This window comes from Sinocyclocheilus anshuiensis, unplaced genomic scaffold (assembly GCF_001515605.1).
Source record: "Sinocyclocheilus anshuiensis isolate Anshui unplaced genomic scaffold, SAMN03320099.WGS_v1.1 scaffold315, whole genome shotgun sequence".
NCBI lineage: Eukaryota > Metazoa > Chordata > Actinopteri > Cypriniformes > Cyprinidae > Sinocyclocheilus > Sinocyclocheilus anshuiensis.
The window spans coordinates 36,897-60,798 of NW_015548210.1; the positions used below are offsets into that span (position 1 = coordinate 36,897).

The window sequence follows — 23,902 nt, forward strand, 5'->3', positions numbered from 1 at the left end:
ATCAACAAACTCCAACTTTGCACTGCAGAGGAAACACAGAAGCTGCATCAAAAGTGCCATTTAGATGGATTTACACTATTTAATGACGATAAGAGGTTCCATAAATGCATTTACTCAAAATTGCAAATGCATAAACAATGTTATTAGATTAATGTTTTACTTTTTTTGACATACAAATATGAAATGTTGGAAAAATGCAATGATTTGAAACCAATATGAAACCAAACCACCAGTAGGTGGCGGCAAGTCACTGTCTTAATGAGTGAGGCCTTCGAAGGACGCTCCGAGTCTAGCCTTCACAGAATTTCCTGATTGCGCCAGCAGGTGTTCCCGATTAATACTCCTGTCGCGTGGCAACGGTGCGAGAAGAGAGCTGCCATCCTGAGATTTGTTAATGAAACTGAAAATAACTATGGAGCCTGAATTGTTAGTTTTTGACTATTTATTATACCTTATACTGGAGGAAATGTTGGTGATGGTTCACCCCCGGCACCGCCAGGTGGTGTATTTCAGGCTTAGCCAAGACCATGCAGGTAACTTAGGAGCAGCACCACCTCATCTGAATGAAAGTGTACATAATTTTTTTTCTCTTAATCTTATGTATTGTTCATTTAATTTTTGTTGTTTTTCTGATGTTGAATTGAAGCAAATTTCTGTCATTTAGAAATTATAAGTTGCTTTGCAAAAATAAACAATGTTTATAGATTTACACTATTTAATGACGATAAGAGGTTCCATAAATGCATTTACTCAAAATTGCAAATGCATAAACAATGTTATTAGATTAATGTTTTACTTTTTTTGACATACAAATATGAAATGTTGGAAAAATGCAATGATTCTTTTAAATATGAATTCAAACCACCGGTAGGTGGGGGCAAGTCACGGTCTTAATGAGTGTGTCATTGATCCTTCGGAGGATGCGGCCGACACGGCCTTCGAAGGACGCTCCGAGTCTAGCCTTCACAGAATTTCCTGATTGCGCCAGCAGGTGTTCCCGATTAATACTCCTGTCGCGTGGCAACGGTGCGAGAAGAGAGCTGCCATCCTGAGATTTGTTAATGAAACTGAAAATAACTATGGAGCCTGAATTGTTAGTTTTTGACTATTTATTATACCTTATACTGGAGGAAATGTTGGTGATGGTTCACCCCCGGCACCGCCAGGTGGTGTATTTCAGGCTTAGCCAAGACCATGCAGGTAACTTAGGGATCCCAAGTTCAGAAAAGTAGGCCTATATATATATAAAAGTGTTTGACACTTTTTTTTATTTGTCATTTTGTGTTTCAAGAATGAGGTCCAAGGTTAAGAAGCTATTAGTTATTTAAATGTAAAATGTTTTTTTCTCTATTTTGCAATAGTAAAAGACGGCTTCCCTTATTGATCACGTCTCAGGTAGATTGCATGTTTTCTTGCACGGCTGGATGTTGGACTCGTGAAAAATAATCACGTTGTTTGTATTTGCCAAAACTGATTTACTGAAGTCAAAACACAGACTGAATTTACGTTATTGCGAGCGCTGCTTGCTGTGAAGCGGGAGCGACCAGCCGGCAGAGGATGTTAGGACAGTGGAAATATGCACTCAAACACTCTGGAGACCATCCCAGATGATATCCCACTTCGGCCGCCACAGAACCGTCACCCACTTTGTTTGAATAAAAAAACCCTCTTCACTGGCGCGCTATGAATTCTGGGATAGAGTAGGCTGCGAAGGATCCATCGGATGTATCCTTCATTTGCCGGAGAAATGGAGGACGCATTTCTTCGTCGCGCCGCGGTGACGCAAACGGCCTTCAAATGCAGCCTTCGGAGGATGCATCGTGAATTGGGATGGTCCTCGTCGCGCTGCCGTGACGTAATCGGCCTTCAAATGGGTCCTTCGAAGGACGTAGCCTATGAATTGGGACACAGCTTATGAGTGGCTCACTGAATCATTGGCTCACCCGATTCGTTCAAAAATGCTGAATCATTCAGTAACGGAACTGTTGTGTGTTGCTCGGAGATGCGCGACTGTTCTGCTGTGGCTTTGCTTAGAATTATTTTCGTTAGCGAAATGGAGCAAAAATGGCCAATAATGTGTCTAAAATGTAAGTCAGTTAATATTACTTGTTTATTGAACTAAAGTTGTATAAAATCAATATCACATTTGCAATCGTGCTGAAAGTCGGGAAAACATCACTCTTGGTCGTGTGATGTTGCATATATTATATAGAATATTTATCTTTTTTCGACCGCAGTATGTTTGTTCATGTTTGTTTCTTTGTGTGTGCTGTTGGGCTTATAGTTTTGATTTCTCCATGAGTCAGACAGGCTGCACGAGCCTCAACTCATGCGACCTTGATACTGTCGATAGGCCTACATTATCTGTTATTAGTCACCGTTTACACTGAAAGTAATAAAATCAGAATCATTCTCGCCAGAGTTTCGGTGCTGCCCTAGTTATTGTTTGTCATTAACATTTTAATCAGGTTACTTGTCTGGTCGGGCAAGTAAAATTCTCTTTCACTTGCCCCTTCACAAAATCCACTTGTCCCGGACAAGCGTTAATGTCAAGCCCTGTATATATATATATATGTATATACACACAAATACAAATATGACTGGTCAGTAAGCCTTTTTTTTTAAAGAACTTCAAAAATGACAATAGATACTTCTATAATGTTACAAGAAATTTATATTTTAAATAAATGCTGTTCTTCTGAACTTTCTATTCAAAGAATCCTGATAAAACAGCAAAATTCTCCCAATTTATCCACCATCTTTTTTGATCAAAACAGTTTGATCAAAACAAGGCATCTTGTTTTTACAATCACTACCTTATGGAACAGGCTTTGTGTCAGAAATGCATGATTCTTTTAAAGTCTGCCTACACAGGCAGCTCACTAGGTTTTGGAACACAGCCAATGTGTCTGTCAAGGTACATAACATAGCGAGTCCTCCTCTTCCTCTCTCCTCTTTTATGTGGCATCTAACTTTTACAGTACAAAATGCCACCATATCACAGGATGTTTACTGCGTATTTAATCAGTCGCTGCTGCAGCAAACTCTTAATCACTCTTCTCAGTTACATCAAAAGAGTCTTGAAGGTCAATAACATCAAATACCAGATTATCGATGCCTTCACGTTCGTGTCGGTGGAGAATGAGTTCCTTGTTATGTTCATTGTGGAAACAACAAGCGCAGTGTGGGGTCACCTCTGGCTCCGTTTTGGAAAAGTTGGACAGGTCGACACGGTATTTCCCACCCTTGGTGCGAGAGATGATGGGCAGGAAGTTGTAACCCCACTTGATCTCCTGTGGCAGGTAGGAAGTTCGGACTTGGCAGGACAAGCTGGTGGATTCAGCCGTTCCATCCAGGAAGACCACCAACTCAAAGTCCTGCTGCTGAAGAGTGTTCGCAGCCATTTCGGAAAACGGGCTGAATTTGTCGATCACGTGGTACAGGGCAAGTGGACAAACGAAGAACAGGTTGTCCTTCCCAGCATCCACCAAAAAGTCAATATTCACCTGATCGAGTATGATGGTTTCCCCCTCTGGAGTGATGGTGGTTCGGAGAAGCTTTCCATAAATGTGGCTGCCAATAAGAAGAGTTTTTCGTAGGTTGGCCACACGTATCTGGAGGCACAGATTCCCCTTCCAAAGACAAATGACCGCTGTTTCACTGAAGGTTACCGTCTTTGCTCTTCTTTTCGGGAGAGAGATCTTTGCCAAAATGAGTCCACACATAAAGCAGTTTATGATGGCGCCCATGAGGGACTGGATGATCAACAAGGCGACTGTGCCCGGGCAGTGACCCGTGAGAGCCCGACCGCCATAGCCAATAGTCGTCTGGGTCTCTAAAGAGTACAAGAAGGCAGTCGTGAGACTGTTAATGTTATCTATACATTTCATCCGCTGGGATTCCGACGAGTTCTGGAGAACATCTAAGTCTCCGTTATTTTTTGCAAGCGAGTACCAAAGCAAACCAAAAATGAACCAACTTCCTGTGAAAGCAGCGGCAAATAAAAAAATTACAAAACACCACTGAATCTCAACAAAAGTAGTCCAGAAGTCCATAAGGAAAGCAAAATGGTTGTGATATTCAGTAGTCCCAAATTTAATGTTGCAGTGGCCATCCTTTGTAACAAGACGAGTTCTCCTAATTTTCCGCTCCACAAGGTGATTGTGAATTTGTTTCCGGATGAACTGGAACATCTTTCAGCTAGCAGAAAAACATAAACATGTATATCAGTTATGCACTAATATATATATATATATATATATAATATTATTTTATAAGATAAAAAAAGTTTTTAAAAAAATAATAATTTTTCTTCTGTAAGAAAGCACATTGAAATTCATAGTTGCTTACAAACCCAAAGCTATGTAGGCAATAAAAGATAAATACTGCATTTACTGCAGCTCATAATCCACTCAAACACAACAAACCACACCAATAAAGCACTGATTGCTTTCTTTGCCACCTATAAATGTGAAAAATTATTCGCCTCGTACCTGCAAACTGAAAACGTCCCAGCAAACAAAGTGTTGCTTGAAGTTCAGGCCATGAAGTTCTCTTTCCAAGCATATAACCATCGGGGTGCTGCTAAAATCCTCAATGAAATGTCCTAATCCCAGGCACATGCCACAGTTTACACACTATAAAGCAAAGACAGCTTAGAAAATGGTTCCAAAACTAACCTCACATCAGATGTAGTGTTCGCACACAAATCAACCAACGCAAACCACATGAAAACCAATTAAAGAGACACCATTATAGCATACGGGATGGGTTTGCATTGAGGGTCAATGTTCTAGTTATCCAAATTCCTCTTCAGATTCTCCTCAGCAATCAGGGAACCCCATCTGAAAAGAGGAACTTCAGCTGTGGAGCTCCTTGCTGCTTGTACCCATGGGAACGCAAAGGCTTTGCAAAGAACAACACAAAAAGTTGAATCACATTTCTCGTTGCACTGATCCTTGCCCCCTCACCCCCTTCTGACTCCCCACATCTCTGCATTTGCATTTAAATAAACTGATGTGAACGAGAGCTGAATAATACATTTACAGTGAAGGTCAAAGTTTAACTCGTGAGTTTTGTGAAAATGTCCACCTGGTTAAGTTTAAATGAATCATAAGATTCGAGATTTAGTTCAAGTGCTAAATGTAAACAAAAGCCACACTGCAGGGAATTTACAGAAGCAAGCAGGAAAACACACAGGATGTTCTTTGCCTACTTAGTGTTAATCTGAACAAATTATATTAACGTTTTTAGTAAACTCAAGTACACTGACACAAATTTAATTGCAATCAAAAATGAACAGGCACAATTCAAAATACCGCAGTCAAGCACACAGGGCCGCTCAGGTAGAGATGCTGCTAACACGCTACACAAATACCACTTATCACACGTAACCACACTAACTTCCTCTGTAACACTGGAGTAAGATAGACCTCAGATTGACAAATGGTGTCAAACCACACTCATATATCATATCACATAAATCATTTCAGAGAAAGAAACAAAGAGGTGTTAGATTTAAATCCTGTACCTCAAACAAAGCATGGCGCTGACAACAACAAAGTCATGGGTTTGATTCCAACATGAGCTTTTTGAATATATCCAAAGGATTGAGACTAAAATGGAAATAAAATTTAAAAGCCGAAACAAGATTCAGGAATATGAAAATGTCCGTTTCTAAGCAAAACTGTGGCATTCAACATGTAAACATTGCACAAAATGTCAGATTTTCATTGTGACCATTTCATTTGTGATCAAAATTGATAATAATATAATGTAATATAATTTTGAATATAATATTTAAAGTAAATATATAATATTTAAAATATTAATACATTTTAAACCCACAAAACTAATATAAAAAAATTCCAAAAGACAGTTTTCACTAATGGTTTTAAACTTTTCGACACTGTAAAAGCTGGTTTTAACTTTTATACGCTGTTTTTAATAGAAAAGCTAAAAATGCCATGTGAAAACATCTACTAGCTGTTGAAAACCTGCTAAAATTGTTTCACCAGACCACTGGCTGGTGGCCAGAAAAGTTTCCACCTTAATAACAATGAAGCTCCATCACATTTAATGTCAACATGATGCATAAATATAACATACATTCTCATTACACTCCCATTACATTATGTTCTCATTTCATGCACTCAGTAAGTACACTAAAAAATATTTAAAAAAAAAATAATTTACAAAAAAGCATTGTTCTGAACTGGAGAGCAGAGCGGAGTGATATATGGAGATGGAGTGGCTCTGACAGCAGCACTTGTGTGGCATAATTATGTAATTGTTCTGAAGAGCCTCAGTAAGGCCGTTTAAAAGCTCTTAAGGACTTTTACATTCTTCTCTGGAATTTTCTGTCTAAATATTGAATCCTGCTGCCAAACATATCACAGCAAATGAGTAATAAGATGAACATAACAATGAGCTGAAGCCTGAGTGGGAGCGCGCAAGTGATTTAGTTATAGTGACACTGAAATTAGCAGTGGCCAGATACAACAAAACCCTTAAGGAAAGAAAGCAATTAGTTATCATTGTACCAGTACCATTACTAAGGGATTTGTTGCAACTGGCTTCAGGTGCTTTAGAGGAAAAACATCTTTGACATCTCTCAATATGAATCAAGTAGGTCGTTCTGAGTGTTTGCAAGAACCAAAACCAGAGGCGATTTAACTTTAAACTATTGCTTCTGGCCAAAATATGAGTCCATAATCCATAATAACGCTTCCTCCAGTGAAAAAGTCCTTCACTTGTTCCATATTTGTTTAGAACTGTTATCTCTTGTAAACGGTGCTTAATCTGTGAATACTTTTCCATAATATTTTATTCAAATGAGACAAATTTTTAACTAGAGAAAGCAATAGGATAGAGCAGTGTTTCTCAACCAGGGGTCTGTGGACCCCTAGTGGTCCTAGATGTAAGCCCAGGGGGTCCGTATAAAGTATGAATTTTTGTATAAGTTTTGTATATTTTGACATGACATGTTCCCATAAAAGAAAAATCCAATATAGCTGATGATATGGCCAAATACTGGACAAGTCAGCTAAATTGAATTATACTTGACTGTATTTGGTCTTCACAAAGACACAAATGATACATAGATGTGTCAATTCTGTTCTGGGGGTCCTTGAGGATGGTTCTGAATTGGACTGGGGTCCGATACGCCAAAAGGTTGAGATTCACTGGCATAGAGGACTCATATTTTAGCCAGAAGCAACGCTTTTGTGGGACACAAAAATAATTAAAATAGATTGGAAACTAATGGCTGCTGAGGTCCAAATAGACCAAAAACCCAGTCCATACAATGTGAGTGCTAAATTCCAAGTCATCTAAAGCCGCACAATGGATTTTTGTAAGAAAACAGGACAAAATACAGATTAGGACAAGTAGCTCGTGACAATTTTTTTTTTTATTTCCAGTGAACTGTCCTTTAAAAAAAAAAAAAAAGTATTAACTGAGCAGATATATCAGCAAGAATAATTCTATTGTGTTTTGTGATTCCCTGTGAACCGAGGGCATTGTAAGACTTTGATTGTGTAATGTAAAGCAATGAAATCTTCTTTAAAAACTCATTTGAACCACAAACAAACAGCACATAAACTTTGAACAGTCAATCTTTTTTTCTTCAGGGGAATTTTGGGCTTTTTCTGCCTCTCTAGCCCTGGATTTACAATGAGCTCTGAACCAAAGTCTATACACCTCACTGCAGCTGAACTTTCTGGAAGCCAAAAACAGTATCACTTGTGTTGCACTCACAATATTTTACTCTTAATGCATCTTGGACTAATATTAAACCAGTAGGTTTCATTCATTTTTCAGAAGATTTAAAAACAGCGCAGGAGCCTCATTGCAGCCCGCTGCTCTGTCAGTCACAGCCAAATCTCTTCAAAGGACCCCTAAAACCTCAAAGAATTAGGCCTGGGGACCCACTGGCTCAAATTCTGCTTTAAAATGAATTTCCACGTCACACCACAGACAGGTGCACAGCCTGACAAAACAATTGAGGTTTTGGGTGATCAATTTGCATTCCATCCACACGATCAACCACAGCATGAAAAAAACAGACAGACATAACCATCCAATTTAAAAACAATGAGTACTTTAATAAAAATGCAGTTGACAAAATCTAACTGGTTTTAGACATAAAACTACTAACAAAGCTCAAAACATGAGCTTTTAACAATACATCTAGTAGATACTGTAATAATGCATCCTTTAAAAGCAGTGTACAGATACTTAACATTTATAAAGTAAAAAAAAAGGTTACCAAAAATCTGGTCTCTAGACTTTCCCAGCCTCTTTGAACTTAAGGAGCAAACCATCATCGGCCCGCAGCGGGAACGCCAGGCTGCGTTTGTAATAGTGACTGGAATCTGCCTGCAAGTTCTGAATGACATCGGAAAGCAAGTGGGCTCTTTCCACTCTGCAACCTGGAGCGTCGTACTCCACAGAAGTGAAATGGACGTGGAGGTGATAGTACGATGGCTGATAGTGGAGATACACGCGCAGTTTGCTCGGAGGGACACTGTACTGCCGCTGAATGGCGTCCTGTGGATATAGACGAGACTTGAATTTAAATTTGACATATGCAGCCAGCTCACAAATGTACTTTGCTGATATCTTCATGGTGTTTTAGGGCTTTTGAGTTGAGATTGTGAAATGTTGCAGGCTGGAATCGAACCCGCGTCTTCCAGATGATCACCACAGCGCAATACATCTAGTGCATATGTGGTAACCACTGCGCCACGTGCTTTTAAAAAGCAAGCAGATACAGTGGACAAGCAGAGAGTGGTTCACATGTTCAGATCAACAGTGACATCTAGTGGACATCAGAACCACAACTCTATTCATTGTGAATTTATTTGTACACTGAAGAAAAATTATGTAGAAACTATTCTCAGTCAGAAATTGCTAGTAAATTTTACAATTAATTTCAAAAGAAATGGCATGTAACACACTGAATCACATTTTAAATAGAAAGACTGAAATAATATTTTCTTGTAAAACGTATTGCATTATCTATAGTAGTCCACATTTGAAGTGGATCAAAAAAGTTCATCAAAGTTGTCCTAAGACAAGAACACATTTTGGTTTTAGGCTTTAGGACAACTTTGATGAAAGGTTTTGATCCACTTCAAATGTTGACTGCTGTATTTACATCTTTGAAAAATCTTTTTTTTACAGTATAGATGAACTTAGATGATCCATAACTCACCTCTCCTTTTCTGCGAATGTTTGTGAGTAACGGCAAGTGCTCTGATGTAAGATCCCTTAAACTTTTAACATCCTTCCGATGGACAATAGCAATCAAATACAGGTCTTGTAGCTGGAGAGGAAAGGAAACATTCCTTGTTTTACACTGGGCTTTTTTCACTCCTAGATATTACGACATTGATTCAACTCAGCTTCACCTGCTTTTGATCCCACTTGAAATCGGGCAACAGAACAAAACCAGTATCGGGGTCTGGATCCTCAAAAACAATCCGATCAGCCTCGGCTTTCTTCTCCAATATGTTATGCACCCACTGAAACCAAATGAAACATGGGCAGTGCAGTTATATGCTTCATTTAGGAAGGAGACACATGGGACAGAAACAACACTGAAATGAAGGGTCAGAGGTCAGTGAAGCCTCACCTGCACACTGAAACACTGGCTGCTGATGTATGGTAGGGTGAGGTTACGAAAATCCTCTCCTGATTCCTCAACCAGAAAAACCTCCTGATGCAAATACTTCTTAACATGCTTCTCTGTCGCAGGGCACACCACTGTGGTTTTGATTTCTGTTATAAACAATTTTGTTTTTTATTTTTGGTTTGATGTGTGATGGTGTGGATTTTGTATGTTGCATGTGATGGAGCTGAACAAGCTTTGGACTTTCGATAAGCAGTCGTGCAAGTTTTTCAATTACTAAACAGTAAAAATCTTTGAAGAAACGTGCTGTGAAGGTAATGACAGCAGTATTGGGGACAGTGATTCTTTATTACAAAAATGAGAAATTGTGTAATTGTGATGCAAATTCATAGGAAAAAGTTCCAAGTATATTTTCACACTTTTAAAAGTATATAGGAGAGGTTCCTGGCAAATTAAAAATGTGACTCTTAAAAAAAATTACAAATGATATTTAAAAATAAACCCTTTAAACTTAGAATGCTTAAAACATCTTTAAAATCATAGTAAGAAACAGGAAAGTTCTTAAATGAATAATCACTGATATAAAAATAAAAATAGCAATATATATCAAATGGCAAATGTAAATCAATTAATAGTTTAAATAAATGCTGTTCTTTTGAATTTTCTATAAAAAGTACAACGGTTGTATATTAAAATATATAAGGCAGCAATGTTTTCAACATTGATAATACTATAAAATGTTTCTTGAGCAGCAAATCAGCATATTAGAATGATTTCTGAAGGATCATGTGACACTGAAGACCGCAGTAGTGAAGCTGAAAATTCAGCTTTGGCATCACAGGAATAAATTATATTTTAAAATACAAAATGTACAAAATTTTACAATTTACTAATATTTCACAAAATTACGTGTTTTTTACTGTATTTTTATATTAAATAAATGCAGTCTGGGTGAGCTTAAGAGACTTTTAAAAAAATCGTATCAACCCCAAACCTTTGAACGGTAGTGTATATATAACAAATTTTACAGTGATGGTATCAAAAGGTAATACCATGCTGTATCAGGATACTAAATGCTTACTATATTAAACCATATACAGCATGGTAGTACAAGCAAGCCACTCGTCCTGTATATGTTATCAAATAGGATAGAGAGAGAGAAGCTGGTGAAAACCTGTTGTGTTGTGATCCTACCGTTCAGGTGCGCAGGAGCCTGCAGCTGGTATGTGCTGTACACATCGTTCTTCATCTCCAGCTTGAGTTGACTGCTCTTCAGTAACTCAGACAGTGTGTCCTGTCTGATGGGAGTTTTCTCCAGGATCACAACAGCGTCTTGATCCTTCACCTAGGAAACACAACATAACCCAGCGATTGCAGGTCACTGTAACATTTATTCCTACACTCTAAAAAATGCTGGATTAAATATAACCCAGCGCTGGGTTATATTTAACCCAGCATTTTTTAGAGTGTATAAACTAGTATTTTTTTTAATGATAATAGTACTTACTTTTAATTACTAGTAGGTAATCTTACTAGCATTAGTACAAGTAAAATTGATAACACTTTACAATATGGTTCCATTTGTTAATTTTAGTTAACTTAACATGAACTAACAGCGAATGGTTTTATTTTTATTAACTGACGTTAACAAAGATAAAAACTGCTAAAGCATTGTTCATTGTTAGGTAATGTTTGTTAATGCATTTACTAACCTTAACTATTGGGACCTTATAAAACGTTAACAAATAAAGCTATAAAACATCAAAATGTTACTACTATAAGCAATTGGCTTAGTGTGTATAACAAAAGACAAACAGCATTTAAAAAATAAGTACTATAAAAATTGGAGAGGGTACTAGTCATAAGCACTACTACCCAATAGTTCCTAGTAAAACTGTAATAGTTTACACAGTAACAAGAAGTTTCAGATATTTCGGCCACAGTTTGTTACCAGTAATGCTACAGTAACTGTCACTACTGGACTAGTAGTAACAGAGAAATGTGACCTTGAACCACAAAACCAGTCAAAAAGGTCAATTTTTTGAAATTGAGAATTATACATCATCTGAAAGCGCTGAATACATAAGCTTTCCATTGATGTATGGTTTGTTAGGATAGGACAACATTTGGCCGAGATACAACTATTTGAAAATCTGGAATCTGAGGGTGCAAAAAATAAAAAATATTGAGAAAATTTTAAGTTGTCCAAATTAAGTCCTATGCACATTACTAACCAAAAATTAAGTTATATTAAGTATATATATTATATATTAAGTTAATACTGATATATTTACGGTAGGAAATTTACAAAATATCTTCATTTAACATGATCTTTCCTTAATATATCCTAATGATTTTTGGCATAAAATAAAAAATCGATAATTTTGGCTATTGCTACAAATAAACCCATGCTACTTATGACTGGTTTTGTGGTCCAGGGTCACAAATAAATCCTAACATGTAATGAATATGTACTAGTCACAAGTACTGCTGTCTAATAATGAGTAAGAGCTTATTAATTTAAATGCCAGTATCTAATGAAACGTGAACGGCGTTAGTAACAAAAAAGATGGTAGCTGATTTCACAGAGTGATTTCTCTCCCGCACACACACACCTTCCCATGGATGAAGATGTTCTTCTCCCGCGCACAGTCGCGCAAAATTCGGCTGATTTCGAAGTCCGAGACCAGGCTGTCGGATACTGGCTCTCCCGCGTCTCCGCAATCATTCTCCGCATCGGTTTTCAGTCTTTTCGCAGCTCCCCCGTTCTCGCTATCCGCCATGATTCAACCCGCTGAACACCAACCAACCAGGATGCACCGAGCTAAACACGTGGGGAAAATAAACCCCTGCGCATGCCTCAACGACTACATCCTGATTGGTTAGCCTGTAGCATGTAAACAGTCACTGATTGGCTGAGCTTGTGAGACATGTGTGCTGCTGAGTGGCTCTTTTGTAACGTTGGGGAAACTTGTTACAAAACGCAAGACAGAGCTCACGTAATCAGAAAACCCGTAAGTACTGATCATTATTTCATTGATTAAAATACCCATAGAGTATTTAGTTATATTGCACTATTATCTCAGAATGTGTGTTTTTGATTGCAGAGACTTTAGGCGTAACCAGAGGAACGATAATATATATCGCAGAATTAACAAGCTCTTTGAATCCGATTGATTGTAAGACACGTTAGATTCAAGTTCATTTTAATATATTGCTACACTTTTAAAACTACATTTTTATTTCTAATAAGACTTATGTTGCAGTACTGAATATTGAGTTTATACCATTAATCCCAACTATATTAATGCACAGTTGAAAACTGAAATAGCCTTTTAAGTGGATTATTTTCATAATAAATTGAAAAACAAGTGTTTTTTAAGTGAAAATTTATAGAAATTAATTTGAGAAATTATGGATACTAATTTGAAATAGACATGTATTTGATAGGATTTTTATAATAAAAAATACCTTTTATATAAAGTGAAGTTTAAACAGTTTAATTTAAAACTATTAAAAAAAAACAGCGAAAAAGGAAATTGTAACAAAACATCAAGCAAAAACAAAATTATTGATATTACTACTGTGAAAATGCTGTTTTGGCCGCAACATACAAAACCACTGCCAGCAAAAACACATTTGTGTAGTTGGACTTTCTGTTAAAGTACTATTTATACTCATTTTTTCCAGTGCCCTTTTTACCCGTCTAACTGTGCAGACTCTGTGCATCCCAAAAGTGACTATGAGCCATAACTCCATTCACTGGTTCCGCAAGGGTCTGCGTTTGCATGATAATCCTGCTCTGATCGCTGCCCTGAAAGACTGTAGACACATCTACCCCCTCTTCCTGCTGGACCCCTGGTACTCCAACAACACCTGCATAGGCATTAATCGATGGAGATTTCTGATAGAAGCTCTCAGAGACCTGGACTCCAGTCTGAAGAAACTCAACTCCAGGTAGGGATGGGAACTGAAGATCAGGTGGAGGTTTGAGCTGAGGGTACATGGAGTCAAATGTGGACAGATGTGTTTTTCTTCATTCAACATGTTTTATGTCATTTTTGTTTCTTGTACCTCTAGGCTGTTTGTTGTCAGTGGGCCGCCCACAGAGGTCCTTCCAAAGCTCTTTGAGAAATGGAAGATCACTCGGTTGACTTTCGAGGTTGATACGGAGCCGTACAGTCAGAGCAGAGACAAGGAAGCCATGAAGTTAGCCAAGGAATATGGTGTGGAAGTTATTCCAAAGATTTCTCACACTCTCTACAACATTGACAGGTAATTTGTAAATCATATTTTGATAAAGATATGCACAAAATACTCACATGCATTTGCAAACAGGATTATTGAAGAGAACAACGGCAAGCCTCCCATGACTTACGTTCGCTTCCAAAGTGTGGTGAAGGACATCGGTCCTCCTAAAAAACCTGTTTCTGCTCCAACCAAAGAGGACATGAAAGGTATCCAGATATCTTTTTGGACATCATGCTAAATGAGATGAGATTGTAATGCCTCTTTCTTTGGAAGGTGTATCCACTCCATCTTCTGAGGACCATGAAGAGGAGTTTGGGATTCCAACTCTTGAAGATCTTGGTCTGGATACATCATCTTTAGGACCAGAGCTGTTCCCGGGGGGTGAACAGGAAGCTCTGCGCAGACTGGATGAGCACATGCAGAGAACAGTACATACATTTTTAAAAAATAAAAACCCTGTAAAGCCTAGCATATAAAAAAAATAAGGAATAGTCAAAATTATTTGTTTGCTTTGGACATATACATATATAAAGTTTATTTGTATTGTCATGTCAGCATCTAGTTGAAGTAATATAAGAGTTGCATAAACACAAAATAAAAACCAAGCAAACACAAAAATACAGCAGTTAAAAAAATAAAAAAATATATTGCATTGTGGTAGTCAAAAAGTGTGCCAAAAAAGGATAAAACAATGTTACAAATAAATTATAAAAATATATTTTAAATGTAAATGTAAAAAAGTATATACATTAAATATCGATTATGAATATAAGGTGTACATAAATTCCAGGTATTATTAAGAATAATAATATAAAAAAAATATGGTAGCAACAGCATTTTCAAAGTGAAAATCAATGAGATTTTAAGATTTTTAGAATAGGCTGCATACTTAAATACATATAGATACATGTTGTCACCCTAAATATATCATGGTAAAATTTTTAATTAATTTCATGATTAAATTATTTGATTATCATTTTAATTGTGGTGATCTTAATACAGCAAGAAGTGCATTACTATGGATGCAATAAATATACCTCCAATACATGCTGAATATTTTATATAGACATTTTTAACCATAAATTGAATGTTTAAGCATAAGTAGCTGAAATATTAATTTTAAAAAATAAATGACAATATAAACATTGTTCTTAACAAGAAAATACTGATTTTGTCTTTTTGAAGGCGTGGGTGTGCAAGTTTGAAAAACCACAGACATCCCCCAATTCCATTATCCCCAGCACCACCGTCCTGAGCCCCTATGTCCGATTCGGCTGCTTGTCTGCACGCACCTTCTGGTGGAGGCTCACAGAAGTGTATAGAGGGGTATGTCAGACATCTCATGCATTACTTGAGCCACAAGCAGCTGTTTAACAGTGCAAGATCCTGGTGTGGCTGACAGCGGTGTTGTCTTTTGCAGAAGCAGCACTCTAAACCTCCAGTCTCCCTGCATGGGCAGTTGCTGTGGAGAGAGTTCTTCTACACCACTGCCATCGGGATCCCAAACTTCAACAGAATGGAGGGCAACCCTCACTGTGTGCAAGTGGACTGGGACAACAATCCCGAGCACCTGGCTGCATGGAGAGAGGTAAAGTGTGTTTTTTGAATATATTATAATGACAATAAACCAGAAGATGAGCATGTGTGAATTCAGGCTCGGACCGGATTCCCATTCATTGACGCCATCATGACACAATTACGTCAAGAGGGCTGGATACATCATCTCGCCCGGCATGCGGTTGCCTGTTTTCTGACCCGAGGAGACTTGTGGATAAGCTGGGAGGAGGGCCAAAAGGTTTATGTTTCGCCCAGTTACCTGCTATGTTACAGACAGATCAGAGATATAATCGACCAGCTGTGTTTCTGCTCACGATCATCTGAAGGTTTTTGAGGAGCTGCTGCTGGATGCTGATTGGTTTCCGCTAAACGCAGGAAACTGGCAGTGGCTCTCAGCCAGCGCGTTCTTTCAACAGTATTTCAGAGTGTACTCTCCTATCGCCTTTGGAAAGAAAACCGACAAATATGGGGATTACATTAAGTTCGTTTTGTTTTTTAAGCTGGGAGGAGGGCCAAAAGGTTTATGTTTCGCCCAGTTACCTGCTATGTTACAGACAGATCAGAGATATAATCGACCTGCTGTGTTTCTGCTCACGATCATCTGAAGGTTTTTGAGGAGCTGCTGCTGGATGCTGATTGGTCGCTAAACGCAGGAAACTGGCAGTGGCTCTCAGCCAGCGCGTTCTTTCAACAGTATTTCAGAGTGTACTCTCCTATCGCCGACAAATATGGGGATTACATTAAGTTAGTTTTGTTTTTTATATTCTGTTAATATAAAAGTTTCTGTGAAACAAGTACTTACAAAATGCTGACTCTGCTTGTCTTCCAGGAAATACCTTCCAGTGCTGAAGAAATTCCCTACCGAGTACATATATGAGCCCTGGAAGGCTCCTCGGAGCGTTCAGGAGAGAGCAGGGTGCATTGTGGGAAAAGATTACCCTCGTCCTATTGTGGAGCATGACATTGTCCATAAAAAGAATATTCAGAGAATGAAAGCAGCATATGCAAAGCGCTCCTCCGAGGACAAAGATGACAAAACCATCACCAAAGGTAATTATTTAGACCTAAAAATATTATTTATATATACAAACATATATTTTATTATGAAATTCTCGACTCGAACCAACTATTGATTCTTGTTTTCTCTCTCCAGGTGTAAAACGCAAAGCAACATCTATCCTGGATATGTTTGAGAAGAAGGCAAAGAGATAAAGTTGTTCTCTCTCATCCGAACTGTTTTTATACTGTGTTCCTCTATGGGTCCGTTTTGGTTTTCTATTTAACTTTAAGTTATACATTATATATACATCATATACGTGTGTGTGTGTGTGTGTGTGTGTGTGTGTGTGTGTGTGTGTGTAAAGGTTTGGGATCACTAAGGTTTTTTTGTAAGAAATTAATACGGAAATTAACTTGGAAAAAAAATATATAGAAATTGATCAATCGTGCTAAAATAAAACAGCACATTATTAACACACATTTAAAGATGTACAGATTTATAAAATTCAGTCCATGATGTATGATTTAGAAACAAACTTTTAAAGTTTCTGATTATTTTTGGTATTCATTTCTGAAACAGTATGAATATGAGGACCTAGAAAAGCACTTCAATAGGATATATCATGATCTGTTTCATATGCATATTTAAATATATGCAATTACAAATGACAAAATGTCCATCTGAATTTCCTGATCTCTACCATACATTTCTTGTACAGTATGTTTTGTTGAATCTAGCAGCAATGATCACTCTTGTCTTTCATGTCTTAAAGGGTTAGTTCACCCAAAAATATAGGGGTGTGCGATATATCGTCTGCGATAATATCGTAATTGTAGTTTTAACGATGTACGATTTGACATTATCAAGTATTTTGCAAAAACCATTCAAAACACACCCTCAGTGCACGCATACATTACGTGAAGTTCACTGAATGATTCAGACTAATAAAATTCATTTAGAATGATCACAAAATTCAAGACATGGGGACAGAAAATGTATACATTTATACCACTTCACATAGTTAATCAATTTCACACGAAGAGTGCCGTTTTTTTCTCCAAAAATTACCATGATTACAAATGTGATATTGATTTTTTTTTACAACAGTTCAATAAACAATTAGTTAATTAAGAGACTTACATTTTAGACACAATTTTGGCTGTTTTTCCTCTATTTCACCAACAAAAATAATTCCAAACACAGGCACAGCACTGTTTTGCGTGTCTCAGCAACAGGACAGTGTTTCGTTCCTTAATGAATCAATAGTTTAAATGATTTGGTTCAATCGCAATGACTCACTTATTTACAGTGACTTGCTGCCACCTACTGGCGGTTTTAATTTCACATTTAAAGTGTCTCTTTCAAATATCAGTATTCAACGTTTTAGGTTTAATATATCAAAACATTTATCCATTTGTAACTGCAGGTTAAATGCGTTCATGTCCTGCATTAAACAGTGTGTAAACACATCTAAATGCCACTTCAGATGCAGCTTCTGTGTTTCCTCTGCATTATCTAATTCACTGATTAAATGTAAGAATTTGACTCAAAAGATAATGGACACTCTTAGAGAGAAAATGGCTTTATAAAACTGCCCATAAAAGTTAAAAATCAATTTAAACTTATTGAAAAAGATTCATTTCTATCAGTGTGAACTGACCACCACACAGAATATGAAGAATATCAAAAACTTTAGGAGTCAGTTCAAGATACCAGCACAATAACACACTCAGCAAAATATCGTCTAATTATAATCGATAAAATCGCAGAAAATATCGAGATATAATTTGTCAATATCGCACACCCCTACTTCGGAACACAAATTAAGATTTTTTTTGATGGAATCGTCACATGGACTATTTTACCGATGCCCTTGCTGCATTTCTGTGCATTGATCAGGGGTTCAACCGTAATTTTATGAAGCTACGAGAATACTTTTTGTGTGCAAAGAAAACAAAAATAGCATAATTTATTCAGCAGTTGTTCTCCCTGAGTTACCGTCTTCCGCTATTATTGTTTTCTTTGCGCACAAAAAGTATTCTCGTAGCTTCATAAAATTACGGTTGAACCCCTGATCAACGCACAGAAACGTAGCAAGGGCATCAGTAAAATAGTCCATGTGACGGACTATTTTACCGATGCCCTTGCTACGTTTCTTGTTCCTTGCTACGTATCCTTGCTGTCTATGGAGGGTCAGAGAGCTCTCAGATTCCATCAAAAATATCTTCATTTGTGTTCCGAAGATGAACGAAGGTCTTACATGTTTAGAACGACATGAGGGTGAGTAATTAATGACAGAATTTTCATTTTTGGGTGAACTAACCCTTTTAATAATCTGATTATGTTTTGTTTCCAAACTGAACTCATCCTCCTGAAAATTCAGTTCCATTGTTCCAGTGAGAGTTCTGTCTGAACTATGATATCACTGTGACGTTCATGTCAAGTGGCTCCATCCTGAGGACACATTCATCTTCCCTGTATGTTTTTGTGCTCCTCACACGATGTTACTCTCCTGTATGGGCTCCTGCAGGAGGATCCGTTTAAGGTCAAAAGCACTAAGGTCGATGGTCTTATAGCCTCCGTCCAGAATAAGCTCAGCCACTGCGAGTCCGACCGCAGGAGACTGCTGCAGACCGTGACCACTGAAGCCCGTGGCAAAGTACATGTTGGGCACAAGAGGATGAAGTCCAATAATGCCATTCTGATCAAAGGTGTTGTAGTCGTAAAACCCAGCCCACGCGCTTGAGACCTGGCAAAGATGGACCATAAGAGCAAAGTGCTTCATTTGGAAAAAAACTGAGTGGTAGAACTTCTAGTAGACACAAGCAAACCCATGTAATGCACTTTACCCTCTAACAGCCATCAGAAACGGTTCAATTAGTCCCAGGACTTTAAATAAAGCTCAAGAAAACTCCCTTTGATGCAGTGGATAACATGAAGAACAATTCTACATTATGAAATTCACCTTCAGTTGCTCGAATGCAGGAATACGGTGGGCCAGACGATGCCAGACCTTCTCTTGAAAGAACTCGTGGTCCACATCAAGGTTACTGATATCTGGTTCTTCTGTCTGCACAAGGTAGAAATAATAATGAATGAATGAACAAATGCATAAATTCATGCAGATAATAAAGGTAATATGTCAAGAGATTGACTCAAAACGTGCCTATACCTCCTCTGGTGACATTCCCGTGATGTAATTTCCTCCCAGTCCCTCTCGTCTACAGTAAACCCCTGAATAGTCAATCAGAAATGGAGTATCCAGCCCTGGTCCATCAGGACAATGTACCACATAAACAAACCTGGAGGAGATAGGGACGATGTAGCTAATGAGACTACACAGTTCTAGAATTACACATAATTAAAATGTCATTATTAAAATTAAATATTAAATTTGACATGAAATACTAATGATATTTAATTATTTATTAACAATATTTAATAATAGGCTCCAGCATTCCCACAAGCCTACAGTGGATAAGCAGTTTAAAGAATGGATGGATGGATTTAATTAATAAAATATGTGTAATATTTAATTAATATATGACCCTGGAGCACAAAACCAGTCTTAAGTCGCTGGGGTAAACCAGCCCTCGTTCTCTAGTCCTTAGTGAGGAATAAATATGTCACTCAGCAATGAAGTTTGCATGTGAGATGTATCAAAGATTGTGAAAATGGGCACCAACCAAGAGAAGCCAGAGCGACCCCCTCCGTGTTCATCCAAGGGAATCGCTCCTTCAGCTGGGATGGTGAAAGGAGGACGACCTTCGCACCCACGTATCTACCAATAAAATCAAAAACATGTTTGATTAATCTTTAACTTTGTATTGCGAGGCTGTTTATCAGCTAATGTTAAAGGGTTAGTTCACCCAAAAATGAAAATTAGCCCATAAATTACGTACCCTCAAGTCATCCTAGGTGTATATGACTTTCTTCTTTCAGACGAATCCAGTCGGAGGTATATTAAACATTGTCTTTGATCTTTCAAGCTGTTTAATGCCACTCAGCAAGAAGGCCTTTGTTCACCCCCCGGAGCCCTGTGAGACACTTTTTTTATGGATGGGCGCTTTTTATTTAACTTGTTTTGGACTGAAGCATGCAACACCCGTTGAGTGGCATTAAACAGCTTGAAAGATCAAAGACAATTTTTAATATAACTCCGACTGGATTCGTCTGAAAGAAGAAAGTCATATACACATAGGATGACTTGAGGGTGAGTAATTTATGGGCTAATTTTCATTTTTGGGTGAACTAACCCTTTAACATAAAGATAATAAAACGCCTAATATAGCTGAAAGAAACTGGTATATAATCTGTCTGGTAATCCAACTTTTCCTGTTACCTTTGAGTTCTGTAGTTTTCCTCCATAATATGAGCTGATTTTTCACTGGCGAGGAAGAGATATCCGGAATGATTAAACTGCAGATCAACGGGGTCTTCATTTACAACCCAGAGATGATTCTGTTGCATTAAAACACAGCAGAAATACAAATTTGCAAACATTTATTAGTATTCTAAAACTCTAGACCAGCCTAAATGATCCTGGTGAAGAACATTTAGAATGATTTACAACAAAATATTTAAAGTCTCTAGAAATTAGCTGATGTTTAGACTTCACATCACAAATTATGTAGGTTACAGTGCATTTGTAACAGGAAAGCTTTTAATAGTGCAATATAGAAGATTTTACATTAATGTTCTTCATGAAATGAGCTGAAAACAGTGACAGCAGGATGTTTTCTTTCAAGGAGAACTGCTGCCGAATTCCACCACATGACAGCACAGTCGACGCCTGGGAATACTGTAGAGAGAGGAACATAAAAATGTTTTGTAATTACCTTTTATTTATTAGCATTAAAATCTTACAAAACGCAAAAACAAAATAAAAAAAATCAAAGTGTTTTCCGGTCATTCATGCGTCACAATGAATGAATTAATAGATCTTTTATTGAAATATTACTTATATTATTATATATTTGGGCAATGCTTTATTTGGTGTTATGATTTTAATATATTAACCATTAAATGGATAGTTTAAAAAAAAACAAATCACTTACTCTGCCTCAAGTCTTCTGAAAACTGTATGACTATCTTTCGTGGAACACAAAAGGAGAAGTCTTGTTTAATTTAAAAAATGTAAGAAAAGGGTAAGAGAGTAAAAAAAAAAAAAGGTTTTTTGTTGAGCGGATGGGATAGTTCACAAGGAAACAGGATTTTTCTCTCCTCGGAGAAGGGTCAGACAGACTCGTTTCAATTCAGTTTCATTTGAATTAAAGGGTTGCATTGAAAATCTAATTTGGTTTCATTGTATAAAAAAATGATGATGCAGAGAAAAAGGGGACAATCAAATAAATGTTCAATCAAATGAATGATTTCTATGCATTTTCTGAACTAACTGAAGACTGTGTTACCATAATGGTGGTACCTTCAGTTGCAAATGGGTCATTTTGCTTATTCACTCAATATTTCAAATTGAATTAATTTACTCAGACGTCCACTTGTAATTTTATTTTACTAAATCTAATTGTTTCCCAAAGACATTGATATGATGTCTGGTGGGAGCGGAACAACATAAGAAGTTTTTCTTTTTTGTGGGTGAACTTTTAAAAAACATGATCAATACATGATTATTAGCATTCCACAGTATATAGCAGACACTGTGTTTTAAAACTTATTGAGCCACTTACATAGACATTACCTTTGTAGCATCAAATACGTTCACTAGTTTTTGAGACATGCTCCCAAGTGCCCTAGAATAAACTCACAGTAGGGTCTTTCTCCACCACTAGCACTCTCAGACCATCCCTCACTCGCGCCTTCATCTTTAGCCAGTATGCGATGGACCATCCTACGACTCCCCCTCCTACAATCACCACATCAGCCCTCTCCGGGGGCAGGCCAGGGGTCAACTCAATCGGGCTCCAGTCACTGCCGGGCATTGCTGCAGCCGCTTTGTCCCGAAACGCCCGCAGCTGAGTGTCCAGATCTGCAACGAGTTACATATGAGACAGATGAGAGTATGTTTTATCGGCAGAAGCCAGTTTCATCATTACCTACATTTTCTTGAAACCATACTGTGTTTGTAATTTTGTTAGATAATGAGTTTTATTATTAATGTAATGCTGGTTTGTAGTAAATTTCTCATTTATACCTCTAAATACTGGAAGAAAACATTTATTTCGTTTGGTAATTATACCATTATATCCAAAAGCAAAACAGAAACCGACTAGAATTATTCAGGAATTAAATGTAATAAAAAAAGAGAATACAAATTATCATTTGTATTCATCTACTGTAACTATAAACACTACAAATATATTTCTCTTTGATTACAGTTTTGAACTGGACTGAATTACAGTTATATCTATAATATTTGTTATGCAGGATGCGAATTAAAAAATCCTACTATAGCGAAAGCAACACTCGTGAATATTAATTACGCATCGCTACGTTCGACCTGTAGAGCTCACTGATTTGCTGAAAAGCAAGCGGGCGTTGCGCAGTTAGCGAATGAACGAACAGCTACTGCGAGAAAGGCTTAACTCATGAATATTGACCAAATTAATGACCAAACATGACCATGACTAAATTAATATTAATGAGCTAACCTTTCTGTCAGTCATAGTAGGATTCGAAATGCGAGCATGACTTTGTCACCACTTACAGTTTACTCAGGACGTTTAACGCCTCTAATATTGATATAAACGTACGGATGCATAATGTGTATTAAGTGAATCATCTCACCTTTAAAGAAGTCCTTTTCAGCTCCCCTGCTGCTGCTTTTAAAGCTCCGACAGGGTGCTTTCAGGGCTCTGAAAGCAGGGACGGAGGTGAACAGCTTGCGCCACATTGCTATTGTCGACAGACAGTCATGTATGCAGAAGAAGACACTCTAATCACCTTCCTCACTGACACGCCGCTCACTGTGGAGCAGAGCGGAGCGTACGCTCATTTGACCTAGTGCGCATGCTCACAACGACGCCATACCAGGACTATGGGATTACATCTCTGCCACAATTCTGCGCGCGAAAGATCATATTTTGAGCAAACTGAGTTTTGTGGAGAAAATGTTTGTCTCGCAAAGAAGAAAGCATTTCGAGCGCACGAAAATCTATTTTGCATTTAAAATAAGTTTTTGGATTAGTGCAGACCTTCTCTTTTGCAAGTGCAACCTTTCACTAGCTTGCTCACCTGATGCCCGCCCTCAGTGCTCTCTAAATGCCAATGGCTCGCTTGCACAACACAACCCAGCGTTACAATATGCCATAATTCCAGCCAATCAGAGACGAGGCTGCTAAATTCTGATTGGCTGCCTTGACAACCAATCACAAAATTCCTTGCATTACCTGGACGGCAGAAGTGGGAAAATACAGTGCATGCATAATTATTATGCAAGTTGATATTCTGATCATATTTTTTTCCAAGCACATTTTACCAATAATTATAACTACTATTAATCT

General features: G+C 37.6%; 4 protein-coding genes across 7 annotated transcripts; 1 reads left to right on the plus strand and 3 right to left on the minus strand.

Annotated features, from left to right (window-relative positions):
* Positions 1 to 2,745: 2,745 nt before the first annotated feature.
* Positions 2,746 to 5,044, minus strand: LOC107653711 (ATP-sensitive inward rectifier potassium channel 1-like). Of its 2 annotated transcripts, XM_016440506.1 has the most exons (3): positions 4,764 to 4,798; positions 4,494 to 4,637; positions 2,746 to 4,200 (listed from the first exon to the last, which is right to left on the minus strand). In XM_016440506.1, the coding sequence occupies exon 3, from the start codon at positions 4,191 to 4,193 to the stop codon at positions 3,048 to 3,050; it is 1,146 nt and encodes a 381-aa protein (XP_016295992.1). In that variant the 5' UTR covers positions 4,194 to 4,200; positions 4,494 to 4,637; positions 4,764 to 4,798; the 3' UTR covers positions 2,746 to 3,047. The 2 variants fall into 2 exon arrangements, with proteins under 2 accessions (XP_016295992.1, XP_016295991.1); XM_016440505.1 differs by having other exon boundaries at positions 4,494 to 5,044.
* A 3,058-nt stretch (positions 5,045 to 8,102) lies between these two features.
* On the minus strand, positions 8,103 to 12,487 carry dcps (decapping enzyme, scavenger). Its single transcript, XM_016440507.1, has 6 exons — positions 12,250 to 12,487; positions 10,829 to 10,979; positions 9,638 to 9,783; positions 9,414 to 9,527; positions 9,218 to 9,328; positions 8,103 to 8,550 (listed from the first exon to the last, which is right to left on the minus strand). Exons 1-6 carry the CDS (start codon positions 12,415 to 12,417, stop codon positions 8,284 to 8,286), a joined length of 957 nt encoding a protein of 318 aa, XP_016295993.1. The 5' UTR covers positions 12,418 to 12,487; the 3' UTR covers positions 8,103 to 8,283.
* Positions 12,488 to 12,552: 65 nt separating this feature from the next.
* On the plus strand, positions 12,553 to 16,781 carry LOC107653709 (cryptochrome-2-like). 3 transcript variants are annotated; one of them, XM_016440502.1, is made up of 12 exons: positions 12,553 to 12,648; positions 13,325 to 13,591; positions 13,715 to 13,909; positions 13,973 to 14,091; positions 14,159 to 14,313; positions 15,071 to 15,211; positions 15,306 to 15,473; positions 15,540 to 15,680; positions 15,769 to 15,923; positions 16,272 to 16,492; positions 16,596 to 16,719; positions 16,750 to 16,781. In XM_016440502.1, exons 2-11 carry the CDS (start codon positions 13,377 to 13,379, stop codon positions 16,652 to 16,654), a joined length of 1,569 nt encoding a protein of 522 aa, XP_016295988.1. In that variant the 5' UTR covers positions 12,553 to 12,648; positions 13,325 to 13,376; the 3' UTR covers positions 16,655 to 16,719; positions 16,750 to 16,781. The 3 variants fall into 3 exon arrangements, with proteins under 3 accessions (XP_016295988.1, XP_016295990.1, XP_016295989.1); XM_016440504.1 differs by lacking the exon at positions 15,769 to 15,923 and adding an exon at positions 16,050 to 16,186; XM_016440503.1 differs by lacking the exon at positions 16,750 to 16,781 and having other exon boundaries at positions 16,596 to 16,739.
* A 1,930-nt stretch (positions 16,782 to 18,711) lies between these two features.
* On the minus strand, positions 18,712 to 23,385 carry LOC107653685 (FAD-dependent oxidoreductase domain-containing protein 1-like). Its single transcript, XM_016440483.1, has 9 exons — positions 23,187 to 23,385; positions 22,208 to 22,428; positions 21,133 to 21,243; positions 20,785 to 20,903; positions 20,129 to 20,223; positions 20,016 to 20,048; positions 19,615 to 19,787; positions 19,408 to 19,512; positions 18,712 to 19,191 (listed from the first exon to the last, which is right to left on the minus strand). Exons 1-9 carry the CDS (start codon positions 23,290 to 23,292, stop codon positions 18,937 to 18,939), a joined length of 1,218 nt encoding a protein of 405 aa, XP_016295969.1. The 5' UTR covers positions 23,293 to 23,385; the 3' UTR covers positions 18,712 to 18,936.
* Between the last annotated feature and the right edge of the window lie 517 nt (positions 23,386 to 23,902).

What these genes read in the sequence shown, in the direction of transcription:
- LOC107653711 (XM_016440505.1), bottom strand. Translation starts at nt 4,193, where the DNA reads ATGTTCCAGTTCATCCGGAAACAAATTCACAATCACCTTGTGGAGCGG.
- dcps (XM_016440507.1), bottom strand. Translation starts at nt 12,417, where the DNA reads ATGGCGGATAGCGAGAACGGGGGAGCTGCGAAAAGACTGAAAACCGAT. An exon ending in ACATCTTCATCCATGGGAAG is followed by an intron (nt 10,980 to 12,249) that starts GTGTGTGTGTGC and finishes TGTGTTTCCTAG; the next exon opens with GTGAAGGATCAAGACGCTGT. An exon ending in TCAAGTGGGATCAAAAGCAG is followed by an intron (nt 9,329 to 9,413) that starts GTGAAGCTGAGT and finishes TTTCCTCTCCAG; the next exon opens with CTACAAGACCTGTATTTGAT.
- LOC107653709 (XM_016440502.1), top strand. Translation starts at nt 13,377, where the DNA reads ATGAGCCATAACTCCATTCACTGGTTCCGCAAGGGTCTGCGTTTGCAT. An exon ending in AACCAAAGAGGACATGAAAG is followed by an intron (nt 14,092 to 14,158) that starts GTATCCAGATAT and finishes TTTCTTTGGAAG; the next exon opens with GTGTATCCACTCCATCTTCT. An exon ending in ATGAGCACATGCAGAGAACA is followed by an intron (nt 14,314 to 15,070) that starts GTACATACATTT and finishes GTCTTTTTGAAG; the next exon opens with GCGTGGGTGTGCAAGTTTGA.
- LOC107653685 (XM_016440483.1), bottom strand. Translation starts at nt 23,292, where the DNA reads ATGTGGCGCAAGCTGTTCACCTCCGTCCCTGCTTTCAGAGCCCTGAAA. An exon ending in GAAAACTACAGAACTCAAAG is followed by an intron (nt 20,224 to 20,784) that starts GTAACAGGAAAA and finishes TTTTATTGGTAG; the next exon opens with ATACGTGGGTGCGAAGGTCG. An exon ending in CGGGAATGTCACCAGAGGAG is followed by an intron (nt 19,513 to 19,614) that starts GTATAGGCACGT and finishes TACCTTGTGCAG; the next exon opens with ACAGAAGAACCAGATATCAG.